We start from the raw sequence: 19,155 nt of genomic DNA, 5'->3' as shown, positions 1-19,155 counted from the left end.
TGGGATTTGTTTTTTTTTATTATGACCGTTGCACCATTATGTGGTGGATTAATATACATACTAGTATATGGGCAGTAAGAAAAAATTTTATTTTTGTTTTTGAAATAGTAGGAGAGAGGAAGAGAGTGTGGAAGTGGGAATTTTTTTTTTTTTAATTAGAGATATGTTAGGATTACATGTAGTGGGGTTTTGAAAAAAAAAGTAAAATTTGGTTGTGTGAAATTACATTTCTTATTCGTGTTCTATTTTAATTAGATGATTAAACTGATAATTTCATAAGGTTTTGGTTGACAATGAGTGTTTTATTAATTCGTAGAGCAGAGAGTATTAATATTTATAATATAGTTGAACGACGATGTTGATGTATTGTAAATTTGCAATAACTCGTGAGAAATAGTAATAGAAATTTTAAGCTCAATCAGACATAAAGTGGCTGTAGTTTAGTGGTAAGAATTCCACGTTGTGGCCGTGGAGACCTGGGCTCGAATCCCAGCAGCCACAATCTTTTTTTATCATTTTTGACATTTTTTGGTACCATCCATTCATAATCTTAATTGGGCCTTCGAAAAATGTCTGTACTTTTGGGCCCCGAATAGCCCGCTCCGTGAAGAATCAAACGCAAGTAATTAAAATGTTCGGAAATTCTTCCCCACACATTGTTTTTGACAATAACGGTTGAGATTTAAGACTTATTTAAAAAGTACTTTTAAATGACTGATAAGTGTGCGGATATCATTTCCCCATTCATAATACGTTTGTTTATCCAAACAAATTATTGGCCTCGAATTCACCAATTTTTTTTATCAACCTCTCCAATTTGGACGAAACAAGAAGAAAGACACCATAACATATGCAGGTTCATTTCTTATTATTCAAAGTGAGAGACAAAGAGGACTGAAACCAAAAGGAAACATACATAGAGGTTCTTCTAACCTTTAAAACATCTCCACAACAACATTAGACAACACACTTAAGAATACTACAACATATGACCACACAAACATCCATTGGAAACCACTGTGGCCTTTTGCTTTCAACTTTACATAGAAGCCCCCATTACATTTTTTACATCGAAAAGACATCGCAAAGCCTCTTAATTCTGTGATTAGTAATCACTGATTACCACCCTTCTTAAAACTTGAGGGTTCGGGTCCTCCTTCGGGGCATTACTAACTGCGGATCGCAACCCCCACGGTGCTCGCTTTCATCTGAGGTACATTGTCGATGATCTCTGGAATTCCGCTAGTCAACGGTGCACCCTGCTTGTCATAAGCTTGTTGGTGCACTTCAAATATAGCCCTGCCAGATGGGTCAAGATTTTTGGACCATTCAGCATCCCATGCCACAGCTGTGGCTGTGCTGCAGGCTACACTCGGTCCTCCAGGCACCGTGTTCCTGGCCGAGTTCTGCATTACCGGATTATAAGTATAGTGAGTTAGGTCTCTATGCTAACATCTGGTCTAGAGTGGTATTAAATCTCATGGACAAGAGTTTGTTAGGTTTTTAGAGTTGAAGAAAAAGAACATAAACAATCAAATCGTTCGGTATATTCACCTGTGGGAAGAACCTTTCAAAAATCATTCGGTAGTAGTAGGCCTCCTTTGTATTCGGAGTGTTGTGGGGGAAGATGCGTTCAGCATTCATCATCATCTTATCAGTGACCTGAAAGTATAAGTTTAGCATCGATCATCAGGCAAGTCAATCTAATAACATCTTCTAGATTACTACCAACAAATGTAAAAGAGAAGCGTAAAACAAATTGGATAGATGTGTACATGGAGAGCAGCATGGGATTTGAGGCCGTCAATCCAACTATAGCCAACCCCGTCGCTGAACTGCTCCTTCTGCCTATACAGAATGTGCTGCACGCATTGAACAGGGTTTGTAAGTTCACGAGTTAGTGTTATGGATGTCAACTTCTCAGCAACACTTAAACGAAAGAAAGAAACAAAAGGGTATACCTTTGGCAAGTAAGGTTGCTCCTCATCGTCAAACGCCTTTCGGAGGACCCATTTCTCAATTCTTCCTTGGTCCTTTTTGATCTGTAATTTATTCACATATACATTGAAAAGTCAAGTGATCAGTAACGATAAAAGTTCTGTTACACTGCAAACCGAAGCAATCCCAATATATATATTCTTATGTCTCACCATTTTAAACTCGGGATCAATATCCATTGCAACTTTGATAAAATCCTTGTCCAAGAATGGGACTCGGGCTTCTAAGCCCCAGGCAGATGTTGATTTGTTTGCCCTGAGGCAATCATACATGTGCAGTGCCTTGATCTGCATGCAGCAAAAAGAACAACTCCACGGTTATTTCCTTTCCATTCAAACTCTACGATAACCACCTATTTTCGATGTAAATAAAGAAACAATCCAGCACCTTTCTGCAGGTTTCGCGGTGGAACTCTTCCTTGTTGGGTGCCTTGTGGAAGTACAAGTATCCACCGAAAATTTCATCAGATCCCTCGCCAGAAATCACCATCTTAACCCCCAAGGACTTGATCTTACGCGACATGAGAAACATAGGGGTACTTGCTCGGATAGTGGTAACATCATATGTTTCTATGTGGTATATGACATCTTCGATCGCGTCAATTCCATCCTATCACATCCCAAAGGCAAATAATTCAAGGTTTTGGCTCCGATAAAGAGAGAAGCAAACTCTTTAGCTTAGACAGGTTTTTTATATTGGTACCTGAACTGTAAAATGAAACTCGTGGTGAACGGTTCCCAGATAGTCTGCAACTTCTTTTGCAGCCTTCAGATCGGGTGAGCCCTGCTCAGCATATGGACAGACTTGTTTAGGAATCTATAAGTTCTCATGAGATACATAGTGAACGCTTCTTAAATATTTTAGAATTCTCACCTCGAGTCCAACACAGAAGGAATGGAGCTGTGCACCCCACTGCTTGGCCGCCTTTGTGCCTGCCAAGTGACGAGCAGTGATAGAGGCAACCAAAGATGAATCCAGACCTCCGGAGAGAAGAACTCCGAAAGGCACATCAGTCATTAGCCTTTTGATCACAGCCTGCATGTAATACACTCGGCCCATAAGCTATAGTTCCAAACAAATTCCGACATCCATGCGAAATAGGAGTAACTCAAGTGATGAATTCTTACAGTTTCAAAGGCGCGCCTCAGAACAAGCGGATCATATGGCGCTGATGGAATGGTCTCCGAGAACCAAGTAGGGTTGTACCACCTCTTAAGTTCACCTTCTTTACTCGAGTACAGATGACCGGGTGGAAAGCTCTCAAAGTGTTCGCAATCATCATTCAACCCTTTCAGTTCCGATGATATCCAAACCGAGCCTGGATTAAAAAAAAAAATAGCACACGTTGATGTAAAAACCGAAGGAATAATTGCAGAGAAAAACAAGCAAGCTAAAACAAGACGTTACCATCAAGACTCCAGCCGATATAGAGGGAAGTGATTCCGACAGCATCACGAGCAACGATGAAGCTGTTGTCGCGGGTATCCAGCAGCACAAACGAAAACATGCCGTCCAGCATATCAACGAAATTCTCCCCATACTCTTCATACTACGCAAACAAATGAAGAAGAAAAAATATTAAACACTGGTGATGCTAACCAAGAACTGTATGTCCATCAGCACACTCAACATCCAATCGCCTTGATCAACCCGATAATTAACAAGAAATCGAAACTTCAAATACACGAAAATGACTTATATCATCCGAAAAATCAATCATAAAGCTCAAAACCATAGAAATATAGTAAGGTGACATACCAGATGGGCAATGACATCACAATCGCTGCCGGTTCGGAACTTGTGATTCGGCAGACCGCTCCTCAGCTCTTCATGGTTGTAAATCTCTCCATTCACCTATGATTTTAAAATAAATAAATAAATAAAACCCTTGTATCAGCAATGAAAAATTTATCCAATTTTCGAATATTCAACATAATTAAACCCCACAAAAACAAGAATTATATGACGTGATTTTACCGTGACAACAATTGACTTGTCCTCGTTGTAGAGAGGTTGATCACCAGAGGCAGGGTCAATGATGGCCAACCTCTGATGAGCCAAGAAACAATCTCCATGCTGGTACAGCCCACTCCAGTCAGGTCCACGATGCTTCAATCTATCAAACAAACAAAAAAAGATAAAATTTAATAAATAATTACTTCTTTTTTTTTTTGAGAAAAAAATAATTACATAATTAAACTATGTGATTTCAATTGCCGATCATTTTTTTTTTGTCTTGTTTTAAAAAAATGGACACAAATTCTAATCATTTTGGACCCCCACAACCTAATACATGAAAGGAAGCCTGAATTTTGCGACCACTCCAAAGTCACAAAAAGGGTCGGAATCAAACGTTTGATTTTGACCAAACACTAATTTCTTGGCGTAACCAAAACCAATTACCATATTTATGATCATATTATTGTGATGCTTGTTGAAAAATAAAAGAATGTGCAACAAAAAGGTCGCCATGTTACTTGTTCGTTTTTATAATACAACAAAACGTCAACAGATCTTGGCTCTGAGTAAAACCCAGATGAATCGCACACCAGAATTATCATATGTGAACAATCTAGATGTATGCAAGTGCTAATTAGCTAAATACAAAAATTTAAAGGTATTAGTCCATTTTTAACTTTTGACTTTGTGGTACAAATAAAAGTCAACATGTTGGCTTCGAGCTTCCATAAGAAGTATATATTAAAAAGAAAATTAATGAAAATGATTTGAAAATGTTGAGTTTTAAAGATAATGATAAAATAGAGGGTAAAATAAATAGTACCATGATTGACTTTTTAGTGTAAAAATATGATTTTTTTTTGTTAAAATAAACAGTACTTAAAGTTCTCTGTGTTAAAATCTAAATGCATGAAGGGTTTGTAACTCGGATGTTCAACAATATTTTACCCGACAACCAGATAAGAATTTTTATAGACAGGCAGCCGCATCTTAAGCCAATTACATATTATTATGCGATAAAGTTAAAAACACACGTAAGTGCGTCATTTCTTAAGATACGCATCGTCGACCTTTATATTCGAGATATAGGTAAGTGGTACTTAACTTAATTCAACCAATAATTAAGAATTATAACCTTGAAAACCACCTGAAAAATTAAAATAAATAAATAAATAAAGAAAGAAGAAAGGAATTAGGAAATTGCCTGCGCGAAAGCTCAAGAACTCGGACCCTCTTGGCCTGAGAGTCATCAGAGCAACCAAGAACAGCAAGAATTCCACACATTGTGAGTGATCAACTCCAAAAAAGGAACACAGAAACAAAAGCTAAGGATGTGTTTGGCTTTTGATGCAACCGAGGAAGGTGAAAGCAGAAGGAAAAAGAAGAAAAAAAGGAAAGGTGGCAGGGGAACTAGGAGGCAACAACACGCACGAGATTTTTCCTGCGGTGTTGGGCAAACACGTCACAAAAAATACCGATATTTCGGATGGTGTTCTTGCTTGAAGGAGTATGTTCTTCCGCGTCTCAGGCTCCGTATTTATAGGGAACCTCTGGGGTCTGGTGGGTCCCGACCAAACACCTAAGCGGCGACGTTTCCATCATTTTTCGGGGTTTTGTTCTAGTGTTTAGTTGTTTACCGTCCTCCACTGGCTCGAATTATACACCCCCGGACCCACCGAAGATGTCCTCTCTTTGATCGCCACGTGGTGACACGTGATACGCTCTTTGTCTACTTCTTTAAGTTTTTCACGGTCAGGCTTATCCATTTCTGAACTTTGAAGTTAGCTTTTTATCGTTTTACGTTTTACCGCAAGTCAACATCATTGTACTGCATTTTTCAACCGTCGACGTGTATATTACTAGGATACTCGGTTCCACTGGACTCATCTACCTTGCTGACGTGCTTTTGATTGATATTTTCGACTCTCTTTGGATCTTTTTTCTTGGAATTTTAGCATCTTCATCGTGCAGTCAAGTTTCGTCATGTATAATTTGTATTTAATTTTTTAATAAAAAAATTAAATAATTTCTAACCATACAATGTATGATGAATAGTTAAGATGTAAGAATTCTTAAGATTCCACAATTTAAATCTGAATAGAATTCAAATCCATATTTTCAAAGTCAGAAATGCATTAAGTGTCAGAAAATTATTTTTTTAAGTCTCTATTTACTTATGACACTTGGTGTTTTGTATTGAAAATCCAGAAACCTCTTTTATTAACATATTGGCTATGTGAGGAGCCACTCAAAAAGAGAGGGCAAAGTTTGTGTAGAATATCCAATAGCTTATCCGTTTGACCCATGCCTTCCATGTCATGCCATGTAGATTATGATTCATGAGTAAAAGGAAAATAAATAAATAATAATAATAATATGTTGCAACTATCTGTTACAAATTTCATAAATTTTTGTTGATAGTGCCGCAGATAATAATCATGTTTTGCATTTTAGTGGGGTTTAATGTATACCGATTCTTCTTTCCTTAATAACTAATTATTTAATTCATTAACATTATTACTCTTCTCAAACAAAATTCACAAATTTTTTACTTTTTGACAAACAATAGATAATTTATGCTGAATATTGTTAAGACAATCCACAGTTGCTACAAATTCCATAATTTAGTTAACTCATTATGTAAATTGAATTTAATTAATAAAAACTTGTAAATTGAAGTTTAAGGAAAACAACAAGTGTTTAAAAAGTCTCCGCCTAGCATCATCTAGGCCCTTGCCTAGGCTAGGCGGCTGGCTACCGTCAAAATTAATCTCTAAGCATTTAAAAAATAAAAAATGACGCCTAAATTTGCCTATGTGCTTGCCTAGAACCGCCTAAGTCATGAAATTCAAAAAATAGAAATAAATTACAAAAGAGTTGTTGGATACTTAAATGAACAATCATTATATGTTTGTTCCTATGTTTTGAATATATTCTATTACTTTATAATTTATATGTCATTTTACTTTCCAATTTCTATAGCCAATACAATTATGTATTTTTTTAAGTATGAGTGAACATTTATTTATATGTTAAATTAAAAAAACTTGCCTAGGCTCCCTTCTGTACACCTACGTGCTAGGCTTCTGCCCATCGTCCGACTGACATCTAACGTCTTTTAAAATCTTTTAAAAAAGTAAACTGACACTGCTAAACCCTAGTACTTTACCTATACTTTATATCTTATAGTATATCAAAAGAAAAAAACTAAATTTTTTCCTTTTATTTCCATTGTAAATTTTCCTCTTACTCTTTGTATTGGCATGGAACACAGGGTTCCCCCAATTATGTGACAAATGATCTTCAGTATGGTGTTCAAATCTAGACTTTAATGTGATCTATCTTCGTATTAATACTTAATTCCATCATTATTTTATCAATTAAATGATTCATAGATTACTAGCGCGAAACTTAAAAGGATTACAAGCATAAATCTTTGAAAGACAAATTATTTTGAGAGAAATCTCAAAGTTTGTGTTTTGATTAATTGATTGAAAGATTACAATAGGGGGCCGCCAATGACTTAAGTAAGCTGATTACAACACCCTGGAGTAACTCAAAGGCATCTGAAAATTAAATGAAAACAAAAGGACATTAATTAGACGACAAATAAAATGTTTGATTTTTATTACAAAATTTAAAATATAGTTTTATAAGCCTAACGACCTCGAATAGCTTAAATCCATCATAGATCACAGCAAAACAATGAGTTTGAACCGGAACGTCGTGCTCTGTTCGAGAATGTATTATGCCCCGAAACAGAACTCAGACACCAAATGTAGACTCCTTATGTGTTCTTTTTGTCTTTTTTTTTTTTTTGAGAAACTGCGTTCTTTTTGTCTTATCAATTTTAAATCCCTTTCTTTTCTTTACTTTTCCTCGTAGGAATTCACCCAGTCTAATCCTACATCAATTATGAATCTATTCATTTTAATATATGCCGACGTAATAGCATTCACTCATATTCTCCAAATTATCTCCTATAAAGCTCTCGCCCAGTTCTCAAGAACGGGTGTATATTTTTGTTTAAATTCATCCACTAAAGTTGGTAGGATATAAGGTTCTTTTTTTTTTCTTTTTTTTTCCTTCTTACTTCATGAAGATAATTGGTAAATCGTACTGTAAATTCTTAATATAATCTATCTTTCATGCCTAGCTAAGCATGCATTATACAATTCTATATAGAATTAATAATTAAGAGTGGCAACAAATATGTGGTGTCGTTACTTTTCGGGACCAAGACCATGACATTAACGTAAAACAGAAAGTTAATGCTTAACCTAATTAAGCTACGAAGGAAAAGACAATTTACAATCATGTTTACCATCACTATGTGAGAAGAAGTGAGTGACAAGACAGACAAAAAAAAGTTAATTTCATCGGTGGCAAATTTGTATGCATATGTAATTAGTTCCATGATTAGCAAAGATATCATGAGCAATTAGTGCATGTGGTTCCTACCAATTCATCATGCATGCATGGGGACCTAGGGTTTCCTTCTTCCTCTCTCAATCAATGTACGCACCATGGCTGGGTCTGGAAACTAATCCCCACCTCTGTTTTTTACTGTAAAATATAATTTCATTGCTCAACCCCAAGAGTATAACGGACAGCAGCATGCCAAAAGGTGTGGCTCAGATAAAACCTCATCCGGATAAACCACATGGGAAATTAACGAATCCCCACTTGAACAAGTTCGTCAAATAGCCATTTTTATACCTATTACCAACCAATAATTCGGAGATAATTAACTAGATATGAGCAAAACTATTTCTGGAGAAATCTATAGATAGTTAGACTAATCAACAAAAAAAATAGATAAAGAATATCTACCACTCTGGGATTTGTTGCAGGGCATTGAAAAGCCGCGAGATAAATCTATCAAAATTAAGATGTAATAATAATATGATGTGCCTTAAATTCAAGTGATATGAGATTAAGAGTGGGTTCTAAAAACCGGAAAATCGAACCGAACACCATATCAAAGCCGGGAAAAAAACAAAGCGAGAAAAACTCGAACCGACTTAGAAAACCAAACTGACCTGAAATCTGTTGGTTCGGTTTCAGTGGTTCGGTGTGGCATAAAATAATAGAAAGTTTCGAGCTTTCGGTTTGGATTAAGAAAAGGGCTCTCAAATTTCCACCTTTGTTATTTGATAATAGTAAGTTTGTGGGTGGGTCGGTTCCTGTCAAAGCAAATGGGTTGTGTGAATGTTCGAAGAGGTAGAAATTCTAAGGGTCAGTTTGAGATTGCTATGCTTTTTAAAAAAATTGTTTATGTTGTGCTTCAATAATAATTATTGTAAAATATAGCAATTTAATGTTTGATAAACAGTATTTTTTAAAGTATTGTGAGTATTAAAACAGTGTAAAAGTGTTAGGTAAATTTTAAAGTAAGTAATAAAATTGTATGTAATGACAAAAATGAACATGGTAGTGAGGGTGATGGCAGTAGTGGTGGTAACGACTATGGTGGTGGTTCCAATAATAGAATGTGGTGGTTGGAATGCAAAGTTAGTAGTGGTGGCAGAAAGTGGTGGTGGTAGCAACATCATTGGCAGTGGCAGCGACAACACTGATATTGGTGATCTCAGCGGAAGTGTAAGATTGTTGGTAGTAGTTGTAGGTGGTGGCGACGGTGATGATGATGGTGGTGGCGATGACAACTAAAATGGTGGGCGTATAATGGCAGTGTCAATAGTGGGGTGTGGTGGTTGGGGTGCAAAGGTAGCAGTGGTGGTAGGGGAAGGGTAACGATTATGGCGGCCGTGATGGCAACAATAGTGGTGGAGGTTGTTGTGGTTTTCATGACAGTGGTGGTGATTGTGGTTGTGGTGGTTGTGGCGGTGATTGTGGTGGCAGCAACAATGACTACAATGGTGGTGATAATGAAGGTGGTGGTATAAGATTAAAGATTGTAGTGGTACATGATGGCCGAACACTTTGTTTTCCAAGGGATCAAATGTGTGTAGGATGATATTCTTTTTGTTTTATTACCTTGGTACTGATTGAGACCTTGCGCCCCCATTCTATATATTATACACATCCGTCACACAATTATACAAACCAATCAAATTCGAACTGAAACGGAATCGAACTGACAAAAAAATATCAAACCGAAAAGGAGTTGAACTAAAATAAAATTGAAGAAAACCAAATCGAAACGAACCGAATCAAATAGTAATTTCGATTTAGTTTTTGGTTTTGACATAAAATAAAACCGAATGAAATTGAACCTACCCTGACATTACATCAATAAATCCTACATTCAATAATCTCTCCATCTCCAATGTAAGGGTAAAATATGACATAATTTGTTTTCATGATGGTAATTGCCCACCAATGAAAATTTTAAGATATGTTGGAACTTAATCTATTTTATTTTAAGTACTTTATTAAAATCATGTTTTCACTCAATTTTTGTTGTCCATTTGAACGAATGCATTATCCTAAATTCTAATAAATTAGCATCAAAAGAAAGGAAATTTTGGTTCCGTTCTCTATTTGACCAATGTTTTAGACTGAAACTTTATTATTTTTAATACTTTGACTGAATAAAATATGGGCACATTATAGTAAAAAAAAGTGAATAGATTTTACATTAAAAATGAGTACATTTTATATTAAAAAATGGGTATATTTATATGAAAAAATTGGAACATTTTTACATAAAAAAGTGGTACCTTTTTTTATAAAAAAAATAGTATATTATAAATAAATTATGGATACAAATAAAAGATTAAAAAAAATTATGAGTACAAATAAAAATTTATAAGTATGGGCACAGAAATAATTAAATATATGGGTTCAAATTAAAATTAGAAAGAAAATTGGTAAAAAAAAAATCGTTGCAAATTGAACATGGCGACAAATTAAAAATAGGCATGTATATATGCACACATTTTAAGCATAAACATAAATATACTACGTATTAAATTTTAGCACTAAATGAATATATTTGAAAATTTAAATATGCTAACATGTAAATATGTTATAATTAAAATAATGACATAGATAAATATCAAAGGAATAAGGTTTTTTTTTTTTTTTTTTTCAAAATTGGACAACTAGTGGCAAGCCATGATTATCCACATCTTTTAGGCTCAAAGAGTTATGGGGAATTTCACGCTATCCATGGCCATAGTCAAGCAGATTCATTAGCTCGGAGTATCGAACTCGGGACCTCCCATATTGTTTGTTTATTTGGAAGCCGCAATTTGTGCCCTTACTACTAGGTCACTTATTGTGGTAAAAAAAATAAGGTTTCAATCAGCGAACAGAAAAATGAGGGATAGGACCTTAATTTGTCCAAAGAAAAACAAATAGTACATTTTAGGTATGCGTTCACATGTCATGCTTGCATGCATGGGTATATAAGACAGATCACTGACGAGTGAAAACCTATCGCACATATGCAAACGTCGTTTCTTTTGGAAACTTCAATTTTCTATTTCTTTCCCACCAACAAAAATAAAATATATTTCTAAGATGGTTTATTTGATCCGAATATACGGCTACATGCCTTCCTTCAAATTAAAACTCAAATATATTATGGCATGAACCAAGCCCTCATTGCTTGCGTAGGGGGCATTATGTACCTGCAAGTACCTCATGTCTGGATTAACACTTGAACCAAGCCCTTCTGTTGACCCTAAAAACTACTAAACCTACGTGGCGCGTAGGTCGAGTAATTAGTAAGCTAACTACGTCCTTCAGTTGTATGCGGGGCGTGCCAACTCGTCGGCCGAGGAGTAAAATTTGTTGATGTTGCGTTGGGTGCGCGGCTGACTTCTCGATCGTGCGACTGCGGCCGAGGAAGGAACATGCCTCGGCCTTCAGGTTCTAGAGTTTGAAGACAAAGCTACTAGTTCTGCGAAGTTCACAAATCGTCGACGCCGGATTCGGTCACTGTGATTATATTCGTAAGAGTATAAGCACGCTGAATTGACACCAGAGTATAAGGACACAAATATTCAAAACGAATATACGTCTTGATTGTGAAAGTGGTTCGGCCGTCAGAATGCCGAACTCTAAAACCTACTTGCGAATAACCAATCATAAACGACTCGGCGTTCAACGTGTCGAGTATAATAACTTGTAACACCTCGGTTCGTCGAGAAGGTTAACGAGATGACCTTTGCCGATAAGGATTCAAAAATCCTTCTCGACCGAGACTTTGATGGGTAACGAGTCGGCCATGTCGCAGTGCTGTTTATCCAAACTGAAGATGCTCCACGGTCGGCTGATTCTACGGCAACAGTGTTGTTTATCTAAACTGAAGATGTTTGCCGGTTGCCTTCACAGTGTTGTTTATCCAAACTGAAGGTGCGTCGGCGAAAAGAGGAAAAACAAAAATCTCAAGGTTGTTGAGAGGTTTCGCGTAGAGCGAGAGAATGCACAGGGCAATTTATGTGTTGAATTGGAGGGCCTTGTTTCGATGTCTTCCCTCCCTATTTATAGCAGCCAACCTGTATTGAATCCCAATCAATCCCGGATTAAAACTCCTTCTCATGATCTAACTTTATCTCGACCAATCATATTCCTACCAGGACTTTGAACATAACTCGTTATCAGACCATATTCAATCCCAGCATCCTGATCTTGTCGAAATTCGTTCTCATAAAAGGATTCGTCCACATTCCCAATTTCCGATAGGATATGGCCAACTTCGACCGTGCGGCCCATGGGCTGAATATCTCCCAATGACACATGTATACGATTTCTGGGCCGAGAAGGATTCTAAACTCAGCCTATCCAACACTGGGCCGAGAAAGATCTAAACTAGGCCCAAAACAATATTTTTGGGCCCAAACACCTTCACTAACAAGTGATTATATTAATTGGCTCGAAATTTTGTTATAACATAAACTAATTAAGCGTTGGTCCCTCATTGTATCAGTTTAAGCTTTTACAAGTAATGTTTATAGGTTGTAGACTGAGTAACCCTTAATTTTTCTAAGTTATTATCTAACAACGTTGTTGCAATATTAATGTGAAAGTATTTCTTCTAGGGAGATTATATTCACAAATTACTTTTCCCACATCTTTTTAATTTTTTAATATTTTTCTATCAAGTGTTAATGGTGTGTAGAAAATATTAAAAAAATTAAAAGAGTGTGGGAGAAGTAAAGTGGGAAGTGAATATAATCTCTCTTCTTCTATTAAAGTAGAGAAGTAGAGAATGTTTATTAGGCTAATTTTATGAAGTGAAATGATAAATACACACATTTGTACCTTTTACGCACTCATGTATGTTTAATCATGTCCGTCATTTGTTAATTTTTTAATCTGATAGTCAGAATAAATATTGGTGTTTGACAATTGAGAGGCTTAGAAAGGTATAAATATATTAGCTCCCATGGAATAATTAAAACCCTAGATCAGATTCCATGTTCTACAAATATTGTAATTAAACCAAAATGAACTTTTAATACTTTTAAAGGAATCCTAATCATTGAAATCCATATTTTGTGATATATGTATAAATGGAGTTTACACTATGAATGAAATCATTTAAATTTAATATTTTTAGGACACTGTTATAGGCACTCCAAAATTCTAATTGTGCACTTCAAATTTTCTATATATAAACTTGATAAATACGTACGATTGTGAGAAGTGCATAAAAAGATTTTTAAAGTGCTAGTTTTAGTTTTATTTTTATGCTTTAGATTATTAGAAGAAAAAGAAAGGCTAAGCCTCATGTGTTAAAATAGTATAGGGCAATTAAGCTTTCGCTAGAGATGATCTGTGGCTTTTGGATAAATGGATAAGCCATGCTTGATCAGCTTTCACTGTCTGCTTCAATGCTGGCCTTTACAGAGTACTAAAGAGTTATACATATTCTGCATATATAAACGGCTCCGGGTGTTTTCATTTCTTCGAATCTCTTTTCACTCACTAACGTTTTGTAACATATGTACGTCCTTCATGCTTATATACAATATAATAAATATAAATATTATATTTTTCTGTCGTTGGCAGTTGGAAATTTTCCGAATATACGTTTTGGTTGAAAATGACAGAATATTTCTCAAATTTTCTTTTATCATCTTGCTCTTCCTCCTGTCACAGCCATGGCTATAATATAACCAATCTTAAGTTCACTGGTTAAATAGTAAATTGTTAGGGGAGATGAAAATCGGTGAAGATCAAATCCGTTCCAAAGTGCATAACCATATGATTGCTTCCCTAGGTGCATATCACCACGCAATGTTATTGTTACAGCCAAACTATAATAAGTAAAGTTTCATTTCTTATTAATGTACTCTAAAAGTTGAACATACGTCACTCATTCATATTATAACCCATGAAATACTGCACCATGTAACAACTAATATGGTCAGATATTATCCATACATTTCATGTGTTCGTCCACCAATAATTCACAAAAGGGTTGGGATAAGATTGATAAATGGTGGTTGCGCACATGGCGATAATGCATAATGCTCTTTCATGAATCAAAGAATATATATTTGCATCATATGGTTTGTAATGTACAATTTAAAATATGTAAACAATATGTTTGCATGAACTTTGTTGATATCGTATTGGTGATGTTGCTGTTTCATATTATTATTGTTGTTGTTATAATTGTTGGTGTTAATATTATTTAACATCATCATCAATCGTCATTAACATAAACTTAATATAACTATGCTCTATTATATTATATGTACCACATAACGATCACCATGACAACATCGATCACACACCAAATCTAGATCGCTGAACTTTTCCCCAGTTTAATTTAGTGATATTTTTTCTTGGGCAACCATATTTTCTCTGTATTTTAGTGATCTCTTAGGGTTTGCTGTTTTATCCTTTTCTCTGTATTTTTTATTACATAATTGTGTTGTCAAAATTTGCAATCAAATCCCAATTAGATTACACTGGCTAGAGGATATTTAGTAAAAGAATCAGATAGTGTGGCAAAACAACAAACGTTATTTTCAGAAATTGTAAGCCCCGTCATACAACTTGGCCGAACAATTGTATTGCATGCAGAAATGGATTGACACAACAGCATATGGGTCTTAATATAATTTTTGATCACATGATGTACGATGAGCGGATGTGATTTGAGAATTCCTAGGATCCTTTAGGAATCCTCACAAAAAGGATCCGGCGAGGATCCTCACTCTTTGAGATACCCCAAACATTGCTTGGTAGACCTATATATATGCCTAAACATAAAAATAAACCCGGAAAAAGGGGAGAAAATAAGAAGAGGAGAGAAGCATATTGAAGAAAGTTGAGGTTCCACCATATATAAACCTAATTGGGATGGAGTAGGTCAAATACTTATAAGCAACATGCAAATGTTCTCTTTTCTCCGATGTGGAATTGATACTCTTAACACGTCCCTTCACGTGTGACAAATTTTTAAGTCGGATGACGTGCACGTGACCGTTGGGTTTCACACGAGGGACAACATGCTCTGATACCATAAAAAAAATTGAGGTTCCACTATAAGATCAATTATTAATATGAGGAGTAATCTAATTACTTATAAGCACATGCAAATGTTCTCTTTTCTCCAATGTGGAATTGATACTCTTAACACGTCCCTTCGCGTGTAACAAATTTTTAAGTCGGATGATGTGCACGTGACCGTTGGGTTTCACACGAGGGACAACATGCTCTGATACCATAAAAAAAATTTGACGTTCCACTATAAGATCAATTATTAATATGAGAAGTAATCTAATTACTTATAAGCACATGTAAAGTTTTTTTTTTCTTTTCTTGAACGTGAAATTTATACTCTGAACACAAATAAATGCAGACAAAGAGGATCACAATCATCTACTAGATAAAGTACATATAATAGGCCTTATCCCGTTCCTAGTGGTAGACAAAAAGGAAAAAGACACATATGGCAAGTATATCTCATTGATTTCTTCCCTTGAACAAATTATTGTGTATTTGATATGTGATGTCTTGCATCGAATTTACTCAAATTATAACATGTTTGTTATCATTGTTATTAATATATAAACCCTAAATCTATGAATGGTGTCACGGTCTCTCTCTCATTTCTTATCTCTCTACAGGCAGGCTCTTAAACTTTAAATGGAGATATCAATACTCTCGTGTTATACTAATTTTAATGAATTCGATACACATCATCAATATGTTACTTGATGATATGATACACCCGAAAATTTTCTTATTGTGAGCCATATCATGAAGGCGGAGTAAGCTGTTAATTAATAATTTATATACTGATGGGCAAGGACCACTGGTGCTTGTAGAGTTGTCCCGTTTTGTCGGGAAATGCCAGGATGGGAATAAATAGGCCATGTCATAAGATCAGGACTATCCATCTGTGATCATGTGATAGAAGTTCCAATTATTCACACTTATATCTTTCTGAAATCTGCAGGCAGTTATATGTTAGACTTACTCCAATTCTTAGAGTAAAATTCAAGCTTTAGATTCCAAACTTATTTTAACTTGCTCTAACTCTTGAGCCAAATATAAGTTTTACCCAAAAAAGAGGCAAATTTAGGCCAGAATTCTCCCTGATTAATGTGTTGGCCCACTATATATAGGTGTATATTTTTTTAGTTTTATATTTATAAATTCAATGAATCTAATAGTTAAAATCTAATATGATCAAATCTAACAATAAGACCATCTTCAAATCTGGGCTAAAAGCCAAATTACCCCCCCCCCAAACACTCTCCAACTCATGTTAAAATTTTAGGCTAAATGACAAATGTTATTTCTGGGCCAAATACCCCACAGCTTTCCCCCCGGGCTAAATGCCAAATGTTTATCGGAATTTAAATTTTTTTAGATTAAAATGTTCATAAAATTAATTTACAATAATCTACATATTTATTTATTTTTAAAAAAAATTGATTTAAGAAAAAAATTAGCCTAAGTTCATTTTTTAATAATTCCGGGCTAAAATTTTAGGGAAGAAGGGTTGGAGCAGAAAAAATGTTTCTGGGCTAAAAGCCAAATTTTCCGGGTTAAAAAATTTGGCTTTTAGCCCAAGGGTTGAAGATGGTCTAAAAAAAGACCTAACTGTCCAAGTTTAAATCTAACAAATAAAATAATTAAAAAGAAAATTTCTTTCATGTGTTTCATGTTTTTTCATAGTGTTCCACGGGTTTCATAATGTCGGTTTAGTGATTTTTCAATATTTATCGGAATATAAATATATTTAGGTTAAAATGTTCATAAAATTAAATTAAGATAATCTATATAATTGTGTTTTTTTTTTAAGTTACTTTAAGAAAAAGAAAATTATTCTAAATTTATTCTTTAATAATTTTGGGCTAAAAATTTAACCCAAAAGTGTTGAAGCAGAAAAAATGTTTCTAAGTTAAAACATAAAATTTATGAATTAAAATTTTTAGTTTTTTACCCAATGATTAGAGATGATCTAAAAATCAAGTGTAACTGCATTCAATTCCAGGTTCCTGGAGATATTGTTGTAGTAAATGCAAGCAGGGGTAGATCTACAGAGGGACCCGGGTGGTCCCGGGACCCTCCAAAGTTCTGGAGAAAGGCTTGAGAGGACCTTCGAGGACCCCCTGATTATTTGGGTAGTTTGTGCTGGCTGGGTTTATATGCACAGTCGACGGTGCAATGGCTGCAGCTCGCGAAGAAGACGAGTCCTCCTGTTTTCTCTGTTTCTCTTTTAACCTAACACTTTGTCGTTTTTAAAATCTTGACTTTAACAAAACGGTGCGTTGTTGTTTTTTCTTTTGGGGAAAGGTTGCGTAATTGTTTGCTTTCCTTTTTTTTTTTTTTTTTTTAGATCTAATCTTTTTTTTGGTCAGATTTTTTCTCTTCTAAAACTAAAACCCCACAAACTCCGACATATCTTTACTGTTATAATACCCGTGCCCTGATAATTTTATTTTATCCTAAAACCAAAGCAACACATCTAAACACTACATTAATAAAATCCTATTTTTCAATCAAAAGAGGGTAAAAAGATAATTTTATCTTCTACCACAAAACAAAATCATGGGTAGTAAAGTAAATTCACACAAACTAAATTTTGCGGTTTTTTTTTCAAAGCCTCATCCAAAGATGAACTGCCGTGGGGCATATGCTAGTATTAATTATAAAAACACTTATTAAGGGTCGTTAGATAACCATCTTATTTATAGTTTTCATTTTTATATTTTCACTTTTTTAATTTTGTTTTACTTTTTTTCTCTACCATAGGATTAAAATCAAACGATGAGTGAATGCAATTTTCTTGAACCCTAGAGTCTAGGAGAACAAGACACATGTTGTTTGTACCAACATTTATAATTGAAAGTGATGGTTTAATGTTTCAATGTTGTTTTCGTCTAATTCTTTTTTTTTTTTAAACATTTACTTTAGGACCACCCGAGATTAATATCCTGAATCCGTCACTGAATGCAAGTAAAGGAAGAAATGACAAGCAAGTGTAAATACATACATATATATATATATGTATGTACTATTTTCCAAGAAATTAAATAATCCGAGACATCAAATTAGAGAGAAGTTTTCTTCGTACCCATCTTAACATATGTTACAGATATATGTGTTATAACTAACATGTGTCATAATACGGTGAATTTCCTTGAAAACCATATATGTATGTATAGATCCAATCTAATCAACTTGGTTATCTTGGTAATTAGCCTACTGTCACCTGCTTGATTTTCATTGCCAAAATCTTTCACTCAAGATGTTATCGAATTTTTAAAAGGCATGTGCTATTGCTTTGATTAGACAGGTTTAAACTTTAAACTCTTAGTTTTATGGAAGGGATCTACGAAATTGGATCCCCTCTGGACTTTAGTGTTTGGAGTCTAAGGATCAATCCATCTGGCCGTTGATTGGTGTGTAAAAAAAATCAGACATGTTGGTATGTGTGTGGTGGGCTAGAAAAATGAGTTAATAAAGACCGTTGGATTCAATTTGTATGATCCAAATTAGTTGATCCTTAGGCTCTGAACACTAAGGTCTGGAACGGATTCCGGGATCTACACCTATAATTGGTAAACAAAGAACAATATAATATTTCGTAAACAAAGAATAATATAATCTTAAGTACTTTAATGGATTCTTTATATAATTAAGAAATCGCAGCAAAGAATGCAACAGAAGGGTTTGAATAATATGAACAAAAGGTGAGAAGAAGTGTGATCTCTCGTGTTAATCATGTCCCAAATTAGTGCAAATATTCCTAAATCT

General features: G+C 34.9%; 1 protein-coding gene and 1 non-coding gene across 2 annotated transcripts; one reads left to right on the top strand and one right to left on the bottom strand.

Moving 5' to 3' along the window:
- Window positions 1-429: 429 nt before the first annotated feature.
- Window positions 430-501, top strand: TRNAH-GUG (transfer RNA histidin (anticodon GUG)). Its single transcript has one exon. It is a non-coding gene; the product is annotated as a tRNA-His (tRNA).
- A 336-nt stretch (window positions 502-837) lies between these two features.
- Window positions 838-5,584, bottom strand: LOC103406611 (asparagine synthetase [glutamine-hydrolyzing]). Its single transcript, XM_029099630.2, has 13 exons — window positions 5,162-5,584; window positions 3,976-4,114; window positions 3,757-3,852; window positions 3,406-3,547; window positions 3,126-3,316; window positions 2,872-3,033; window positions 2,701-2,781; window positions 2,386-2,607; window positions 2,151-2,285; window positions 1,962-2,042; window positions 1,776-1,862; window positions 1,555-1,662; window positions 838-1,406 (listed from the first exon to the last, which is right to left on the bottom strand). The coding sequence occupies exons 1-13, from the start codon at window positions 5,239-5,241 to the stop codon at window positions 1,170-1,172; spliced, it is 1,761 nt and encodes a 586-aa protein (XP_028955463.2). The 5' UTR covers window positions 5,242-5,584; the 3' UTR covers window positions 838-1,169.
- Between the last annotated feature and the right edge of the window lie 13,571 nt (window positions 5,585-19,155).

Source organism: Malus domestica, chromosome 03 (assembly GCF_042453785.1).
Source record: "Malus domestica chromosome 03, GDT2T_hap1".
Taxonomy (NCBI): Eukaryota; Viridiplantae; Streptophyta; class Magnoliopsida; order Rosales; family Rosaceae; genus Malus; species Malus domestica.
This window is presented reverse-complemented; position numbering and strand designations above follow the sequence as displayed.